At 42.4% G+C, this 9,532-nt stretch overlaps 1 protein-coding gene across 1 annotated transcript; it reads right to left on the reverse strand.

The window, feature by feature from the left end:
• Nucleotides 1–528: 528 nt before the first annotated feature.
• LOC309526636 (uncharacterized protein C17orf67) lies at nucleotides 529–7,524 on the reverse strand. Its single transcript, XM_082212950.1, has 4 exons — nucleotides 7,385–7,524; nucleotides 5,802–5,902; nucleotides 3,087–3,207; nucleotides 529–2,968 (listed from the first exon to the last, which is right to left on the reverse strand). Exons 1-3 carry the CDS (start codon nucleotides 7,431–7,433, stop codon nucleotides 3,091–3,093), a joined length of 267 nt encoding a protein of 88 aa, XP_082069076.1. The 5' UTR covers nucleotides 7,434–7,524; the 3' UTR covers nucleotides 529–2,968; nucleotides 3,087–3,090.
• Nucleotides 7,525–9,532: the final 2,008 nt, after the last annotated feature.

Below are 9,532 nucleotides of genomic sequence, written 5' to 3' on the forward strand. Positions count from 1 at the left end.
CATCTGGGGGGGCGCTCACACTCGCAGCTCTCTGCCCCCTGCTAAAATCCACAGGTTAGGGGGCGCAAATTACTTGCCTTGCCCCGGGTGCTGACAACCCACGCTACGCCACTGCTGACTCCCATGGGAAAACCACCATTGGTACAAGATGTAAGCAAGGAGCAAAGCATGCCTTGCAATCATCTGGCAATTTGACTGAGACTAAGTGATTTACTGGGGAGGACCTGGTTGGTGGCAGCGGGCTAGTGGTGTACGGGTCAATAGTCTATGAGATGACCGGGGGCTCTGTACAAATGCCACACATTGTACTTTCACACCTGGTTCACTGCACGCTATATTTTAGACTCGTGATCTGGCGAAACAACTCCCCCGTTGGACTGTTGAAGGAGGGTGGGAATGGGGAGCGGCAGATCTGCAAGCAGCTATTACAGCCACATTTATAGAGTAACAAGTCACTGCAGAGTGAAAATTTCTACCCACACTCATCATCGGATTCAATGAAGAAACACCAAAATAATGAAAACAAGCTTTGTTTGAAGCAGGTTTTATATGAAGCAATTAACAGAAAGCTAATGCCGAGCAAATGGTTGCATTTAATTACAAAGTAATTAGCAAAACTACTGTCATTCAGCTCATCTTCCAAACCCGCTATGTTATTTGCCCCTGTGGCTACTTATTAGTGAAAGCTTCCAATTTCCTTTTCTACCCTAAAGTGGAAGTTTCTGACATTTGGAACTAAATTGCAGCTACGTATTCCTCAAACTTCAAGGAAATATGTGTGTGTATACACACACACTTGCATTCTTGAAAGGATGTCTCTGAGGACACAAGCTGTTTTAATTAGAAACTACCCCTATTTGTACTGCCCAACTGATACACGAGACAAAACCCTTCAAAATGTGCACTTCTCCACAATAATGAAGGACCAAATGATGTGCACAAAAACACATTGTACTGGAGGAAATGGCATTCAAATAGAAGTGTGGATCAGTCAAAACTGCATTCAAATATGTGTGCATTAGGAGAAGTTTGCAATGAGACGACGAATCTTCGTGGGGATTTTTAAACAAAAATATGCACATTGCTGCGGAAGTGCGGAGAAACGGAACTTAAGATCAGAAAAAAGAGAGAGAAACTGAGGGGAACAAACAAATAGAAGTAGCGGAAAAGAAGGAAGGGGGAGGGCAGCAAGGTGAAAAAATGGACAGGGCTTCTGCACCATTACTAGTTGTGCAGAAAAAGAGGTGATTTCAGTGGGTCTGCTTGCCATTTAAGCTTGTGATAGGAATTTTGAAGTCTTAGATATATGGTAATGTTCATAAGTGTACCAACCAAGCACATACATAGATCAGCACAGGAAGGCCAACCTGGAACCATTTTGATTCCTAAACTGACCAAATCTTTTCTCTGCAAGGTCAAAATGGAAAAGCCTCCCCATTGTCTTTTCCTTCACAAATCCTGTCTTAAGGGTATGTCTGTGTTTGAATAGGGTGTGAGCCTGTGACATGGCCCAGGAACTAAGTATTTATCATTACAAAAGACTGGCCAGGCTCCCCAGGGTATCCAATCAAGTAACCTGCCAGACAGGAGATAAACAAGGGCAGGAGGAAAAAAAACAATATTAAAATTTCTGTTTTAGACTACCTTTTCAGTGATGTAGGTGTGATGTATCTGAGGGGTGGTCTTAGGTTACACCCCTTCTGTGATGTATGTATGATGTTTCTGGGGGTGGGCTTGATCTACAGGGTGGAAATTTTAAAAGTCTTTATAAGGCCTTGCATGCCACTTTTCTGGGTCCCTCCTCTCTCCTGCAGGTGAGGGGAGCACCCTGTTGCAACAGATCAATAAGGCCAAGCCTACAGGCTGCTGTTTTGCTCCAAATAATCCTGGTTGGTGTCTTTGTTTTTGTCCAAGGGAGCCCTCGGATTTTTCCGTTAACAAGCTACACCTTCTGAAATCCCCACTTCTATGCAACTAGTAAGGGTACAGGGGTCCTGCCCTCTTTTGCATCTGGTCTTGCTAGAGAGTCAGTATAGATCATCTTCTCTGGGAGGACCTTTTATTAAACTGGGTAGGACTCAGTTCCAAATCAGGCATCAAATCACATTATACATCATAATTGGTAAAGAATGAGCAGGGATGGGAGAAGGATGCAGCCCAATTCCATGCATAAAATCAGAACTGTAGATTTGGAAAGACCCTGAGGATCATCTAGTCCAAACAGCTGTCTCATATGGGGATCAAATTTTCGATCATATGGGCATTATCAGCACCACACGCTCTAACCAACCGAGCAATCCAGGAATGCTCAGTTCAAAGGAACTTTGCTCCCAAGTCAATGGGCAAAGCATTGCAGTTGAAGGAAACTATGCCAGGGTACAGGAAGTCCTTGGCATAGCTGTCAACGTTCAGATTTGAAAATAAGGGAACAGCAGCCTCAAAAATAAGGGATCAGCAGCCTCACCTGTCCCGGGGACAGTCTACGGGATATCTAACAATCCGGGATAGCAGCGGGAAGCAGCGGGAAACGGCGCTGGAATAAGGGAATTTCCCGCAAAAAAAGGGAAGGTTGACAGCTATGGTCCTTGGCCATTGAGGTTGTTGACTTAAAAACAGATGCACAGATGCTGACTTAAACCACTTCATGTGGCTGCATTTGAAGAACAAGAATAGCAACAGAATTCTTAGGAATGTCTAAGGAACCTACCGCTTTCTAAACTAGAAATCACGATTCCATGTTTCAGAGAGAGACGGAGGCCTGGGAGATTGCACAATTGTATGCCTGTGCTTTTTCACCAAAATGAAGCGCTTATCGTCGTGACCAAGAAAGCTCAGCTAAGTAGCTAGGACCGCAGATTAGTCTCCAAAAACACCCAAGCCTTGGATGTTCTACTGGCATAGACAGTACTAGGTGAATCTTGTCTCATTTAACGTTGACGATTCCTTTTCCCACACACAGAAGGATGATCTGGGAAGAAATATTGGGAAATGTTATCACAACACTGCATTGCAAAATGAGGTTTCTGCCCCAAACGAAATAGTTAAAAATGAAAAGAAGGCTTGCCGTCATTTAGAAAGGAGCTGACCCTTTTACACCGGGTGAACTATATTCCTGTTGCAATGAGGGAGGCAGTGTGGATTCAGCCAGTGCTCAAAGAATTGTTCTTCAGATCTCTGTTCCAGTTGCTGGAGGTAAAGCATGTATTCCTGTTAAAGGAAAGTATTTTTTAAAGCCACTCAGAGATGGGCCACTGAGTCTGTTGGTTGGATGTACTGAACCACCTTAGAGTGACTGTTGCTTTACCCATAGTATATGCTAACAGCAAACTCAATGACCCAGTTTGCGTGTAATGCTAAGCCAAACTATGGTTTAGCACGAATGAGTTAACATGCAGGTTCCCGGAGAGATCACAGTTGCTCTGCTCTTCCTTTTGCCCTGCTGCTACTATGTACAGTGGTACCTCGGGTTAAGAACTTAATTCGTTCTGGAGATCCGTTCTTAACCTGAAACTGTTCTTAAACTAAAGCACCACTTTAGCTAATGGGGCCTCCTGCTGCCGCCGTGCCGCTACCAAGCGATTTCTGTTCCCATCCTGAAGCAAAGTTCTTAACCCGAGGTACTATTTCTGGGTTAGCGGAGTCTGTAACCTGAAGCGTCTATAACCTGAGGTACCACTGTACTAAGCCATGATTTAGTGCTATGTCTGAACTCAGGCTTGTGGTTTATCTCACTTCAGGCAAACAACAAGCTGTAGGTTTGTTCTATGACTTATCTCTCACCGTTCATGTGTAGTGAGACAAATGCTAAGCCAAACCATAGCTTAGCTCACAATAGAGCAGCAGAACTGGAGGAAGAGCAAAACAGCCCCAATCTTCTCTCCAGGAACCTACACATTTGCACATTTCTGCTACTACCCTTCTGAGAAACACCCCACCTCACCCTCCCACTATATAAACTGCAAGGGTCTGGTGACTTCTGTTTCAGTGTATCTGAAGAAGTGTTCATGCACACGAAAGCTTATACCCAGAACAAACTTAGTTGGTCTCTAAGGTGCTACTGGACAATTATTTAATTTATTTTGACTGCGTCAGACCAACACGGCTACCTACCTGAATCTGTTTTATTAAACTCAATTTTATTAAAGGTTTTCAACGTATAATACAATAAAAACCAAACTAAGCTGCTATCTAAAGAGAACAAAATAATAATAAAGGAAAAAAGAGAGTAAAGACAAAGAAGAAAGAAGAAAAACACTCACACACAAACAAAAATTTATATTCTGTCAACCTTCTATCTTAATCTTCCGTTCACAAACAGTGATCCACATCTCCCCAGCTCCCACATGGGACAGCTCCCATCTTTCTTAGCATCACATCCTGAAAAAACCACTCTATTCTGTCTCTCTTCTATCAATTTTCTCTCTGTATGTATCTCCATATCATATCATATCATATCATTCGTATCATAGCTATAAGTAGTATGATTTAAAATTTTTTAATTTTAAAAAAAACTATCAATAATTAAATAATAAGAAATAAACAAAGAAGAAAGCATCTAGACCTAATCAGGTTTGTTTGTTTTTAAGTATCAGTAAATAAATACAGCACATTTTAAAACACTGAGCAGAGACACCTAGACCTCCATTAAGGCAGAGGTCCCCTGCATGATTGCCCCTCCATGTCTGCTTTGCATTTAAGACAATGTTCTCTTGTACAAGTTGCTTGGTTTGCGCACAAATCAGAGACAACGTGAAAAAAGAACATGGTGGTATAATGCGGCCTCGCTTCACAACAGTTTGTAGCGAATGGTATAAGACCAAAGTCCCTCCTGTGTGTGAATGGTAGTTGAAGGTCTGTAAAGATGAATTAGGGACGCGGGTGGCGCTGTGGGTTAAACCACAGAGCCTAGGACTTGCCGATCAGAAGGTCAGCGGTTCGAATCCCCGCGACGGGGTGAGCTCCCGTTGCTCAGTCCCTGCTCCTGCCAACCTAGCAATTCGAAAGCACGTCAAAGTGCAAGTAGATAAATAGGTACCACTCCAGTGGGAAGGTAAACGGCATTTCCGTGCGCTGCTCTGGTTCACCAGAAGTGGATTAGTCATGCTGGCCACGTGACCCGGAAGCTGTATTGGCTCCCTCGGCCAATAAAGCGAGATGAGCGCTGCAACCTCAGAGTCAGTCATGACTGGACCTAATGGGCAGGGGTACCTTTACCTTTACCTTTAAAGATGAATAAATGACAGGCATATGGAATATATGAGACTAAAATGGAAGGCCACTTGGGGGCGGGATCCTGGTCTCTTTTATTAATTTCCTAAAAATGATCAGTAATGTAAATATAGAATTACAGGCTTAATATTATAGTGGGTCATTGTTGTTTTTTAAAAAAGAGGATTTGTCGGGCATACTCTTCTACCCTTCACTTTGTACATTAATGCACAGAATAATTAAAGCATTGCTTGATTGGTGCCCCCTTCCTGCAGATGAAATACAGCTTTCTTAACTAAAAACTGAGCCATTTTGTTAGAATGGAGAAGCAGGTGTGTACAGTTATTGATTCTCAGACCTGGGGAGCAGCGGCGAGGAGACTCACAGATAGAACACAGAGGTACATTCAATCATGCCATCATAGAAATGATCCGCTTGAGTTTATTTTGGCAAAAAAATGTTCAAACGCTTAACAATAGAAGCTCTGTGTTGATTTTAATGGTTTGCTTAGAATCTGTCGCATTTAAAGATAAGCCAGCAAAAACAAACAACCCAAAAGCATCTGTTTTACTTAAGTGAAATATTAAAATCACCCTCATTGGTTCATCAGGGAATCCAGCTTTTCTTGGTCTGTCTTCGCGACGGGTTCTCAAAAGCTGCTTGGCTTGTTTTTCTGGTAGTATTGGCGAGGCATCTTTTTAAAAAAGCGAAATGGACAAGAATAGTTAAGTTTTCAGGTACAGGCTAAAGTGTTTGGAAGGCTTATATTATAGATGTGTGCGTGTATCTCTCTCTCTCTCTCTCTCTCTCACACACACACACACACACACACACACACACACATATATATATATATGAACGTTGGAGGCTATACACCACACCCCTCAACAGTATTTATAGGAACTCAAACACCAGACTCTGCTCTGTTCCAGTAACAAGAAGCCGAAAGCACCAGCCTGAAGATGACGAGTGAGACCTCGTCGAAACGTCGCACAGACACCCCGACTCTTACACGGGAAGACACCCGAAGACAACAAAACCTGCATTCCTGTACCCGTGAAAATCTACGAAAGCATATATATATATATATATATATATATATATATATATATATATATTACAATACACAAAGTGTTCTTTCATTACAGTGCCTTCTCAGGAGGATATTACATTCCAGGAGGCATGAGTGGAATCTGAAACCATTTTTAATAATAAACTAGGGCTTGTTTATAAGTTGGATAGGTTAAAGTAAACAAAACCTACATAGAACCACATCTCTTCACAAAATTAGGAAAGTATAACGGCACTGTCTACTTGTGATCAGATTTACTCTTTTTCCATTGGGTACAATCCACTGGGGTGTGCATGTGTGCGCGTGTGTGCATGCAAGCCCCATTGAAATGAATGGAAGGCGTGCTCTGAACAGCCCTCATTCATTTGAACACAGTATGTGCAGGAGAACATCCTGGTTAATATTGCACTTCATCGTCTAAAGGGCTGCTATGCAAGATAAAGGCATTTATTTTATTGATTGATTGATTGATTGATTGATTGATTGCTCTGAGAGCCTTATCTAGGCAAAGAAACAGCATGGATCACTGAGCAAGAGCTGCAGTAAAATACTGGCAATTTAAAAAAAACAGGTTTACAACTTTAAAGGACCCTGTGCAACGTTTTGTCGAAGTTAAGTGCGCTGAATTCAAAGGCAATCACTCCCAGGTAAGGATGCATAGGACTGTAGCAGCACAGTGAGATCTTAAGCATATTTACCCAGAACAAGTACATAAACCCTAGTAGGAAGTGTGTTCAAGAGAACAGCAGCTAGCAGTTTGTTTACTGATCTCTGACTCTAATATCCACAGGATGGATCTCTTTCAGACTGCAATCCTAAGAACACTTGCTGGGAAAATAAGCTCCGTTGAATTCAGCGGGGCTTACTGCTAAGTAAACACGCGCAGGAATAGGGCTGATATTGATCTCTATAGATTATCTTCCACACTAGCCTGGTTGTCAAGCTGTCAAAATTAAAAGGCTGCAGTGTAACATCACAGTAGGAAGCTCAGCCAGAATCGTGGAGAAAATTTCAGTAGCAAAATACAACAAGCCAGTCTGCTGTCTAGAGCTCCCGACAGAATAGTACATATTCCCTTCCACCCCCATTGCTAATAATACCTACCTACAAAAATGGTTAGAAGGGTCAAAACAATAACAAAAGCTGTCTTCATTTTGATTCTGCTGCTTCTTAGTCTGCTCCTCCAAAATGAATTACCCCGACGGAGGTATTAGCCTACTTGAGGCAGCTACGTCAGTCACAGATGTTTGTTTATTCTTTGACTACTATGACTTAAGAGTATGAGTTTGAGGACATCTGGTCCTGGGTTTTGAATATGGCTATTGTGAGCTTTTGACATTCTGGGGGGGGGGCTAATCTATTCCTTGGGAAAAGAAACAGACAGGCCTTCTTTGCAGCGTTTCAACACTTTTAAAAAACAAAACAAGACATGGAGAGGAGCACCAAAAAGGCAGAAGTAAACAAGGAGGAGGGTGTCCGAAAGGTGCTGTGCGCCAAGATGTATTGCCTGAAGTGTTTGTGTGTGATTATAGAGAAGGAAGCTAGCTCAGGCAAACACACTGTCTACACCAGAATCATTATGATCAATTGTTTCCAAAGAAGAAGAGTTAGACCATGGGTAGGCAAACTTAAGGCCCGGGGCCCAGATCCAGCCCAATTGCCTTCTAAATCTGGCCCGCGGATGGTCCAGGAATCAGCGTGTTTTTACATGAGTAGAATGTGTCCTTTTATTTAAAATGCATCTTTGGGTTATTTGTGGGGCCTGCCTGGTGTTTTTATATGAGTAGAATGTGTCCTTTTATTTAAAATGCATCTTTGGGTTATTTGTGGGGTATAGGAATTTGTTCATTATTTTTTTCAAAATATAGTCTGCCCCCCCCACAAGGTCTGAGGGACAATGGACCGGCCCCCTGCTGAAAAAGTTTGCTGACCTCTGAGTTTGCCTGACTCTGAAACAGGCCAGACGGCCCTAAGTTGTGGAATTCCCTCGCTACAAAGATGTATCTTGTACCTTCACTTTGGCACCTGAAACCTGTGTTTTCAGGACTCATCCTATTCCCATGGCTGCAGTTTGTTTTAACTGTTTTTAGTACTGAATTTTAATAATAACAATAGCAATAGCAACAACAACTATTATTATTATTATTATTATTATTATTATTATTATTATTATTTATACCCTGCCCATCTGGCTAAGTTAAACTGTTGTAACCTGTCATAGGACCTGTTGGTGTAGGGGTGGTTATAAAATTAACAACCAGGGCTCGCTACTGGAAATTCCTACACCGTGCCGAATTCTCCTTTCTCCCCGTTATATTCAGTTCAACTTACTCCTTGCCCTAATGTCATTAAAGTGTGGCACTTTCCTCACCCAACAGGCACGGGGGGGGGGCCAGGGGAGGGTGTGTATGAAAAACAAACATTGCGCCAATTAGCAATGGACCATATTGAAATAAAAATTCATTTTTGTCATCATCTTCTGGAGTTGATGCGGGAAGATGGCTGTGATGGTTTTCGATCCAGAGCCTATATCATCCAGGAAACCTTATTGTGGGCCTTGAAGGGCTGGCAGAGGGGAGACCGGGTGGGGAAACTGCATTCTATTGACTCGCTTCTGGTGGTGTTTCAAGACAACACCATCCTACTGAACTTACCAAGATCCACTTTTGTTCCATGTGCAGTCTAGGGCTGCTAGCTTCTGAACTTGGAATCTGTAGCTGCAACAGCAATTTGATTTGAAAAATGAACTGGGAATTGCATTTGGCTCTATGCCGTTTAAAGTATTACCCATTCACTTCTGCATTATCAAACCTCTATTAAAGGCTCAGGAAGAAGCTGGGCTGTGATTCTATTTACTTAGCCAGTTGGAAATACAACTTAAACCATGCAGTTGGGCAAATGGGTTTAGGCATCAGCCTTTGAATGCGGCTTCTCAAGCTCAGCACACAAACAGCACATCTCAGACAAGTATTCCATTTCTTCCTCATCTTCTTTCAATTTAGCTCCCTCTAGCGGGATTGCAATCTGCCAATCCACTTTCTCTGTAATAAATCCCTCTGCGTTATATCTGAGACTAGCTCCGCTCAGTAAACCCACTTGAATTAATGTGCATGACTAATTGAATCTGTTAATTTCAGTGGGACCACTTTGGGTAGGTCTTCGTTGGGTACAACACTTTAAAACTTTAATCCTGCAACAAATGGATTGTGGTTGTGATATAATTAGGGAGGGAAAACCCCTCCTGATAGCACT

This window comes from Podarcis vaucheri (assembly GCF_965113315.1).
Source record: "Podarcis vaucheri genome assembly, chromosome: 2".
NCBI classification, from domain to species: domain Eukaryota; kingdom Metazoa; phylum Chordata; class Lepidosauria; order Squamata; family Lacertidae; genus Podarcis; species Podarcis vaucheri.

Excerpts from the sequence above, each read along its gene's own strand:
- LOC309526636 (XM_082212950.1), bottom strand. The coding sequence starts at position 7,433 with ATGAAGACAGCTTTTGTTATTGTTTTGACCCTTCTAACCATTTTTGTA. Across the intron at positions 5,903-7,384 it reads CCTTCTAACCATTTTTGTAG|ATGCCTCGCCAATACTACCA; the intron begins GTAGGTATTATT and ends TTTTTTAAAAAG. Across the intron at positions 3,208-5,801 it reads TCCCTGATGAACCAATGAGG|GAATACATGCTTTACCTCCA; the intron begins GTGATTTTAATA and ends TTCCTTTAACAG.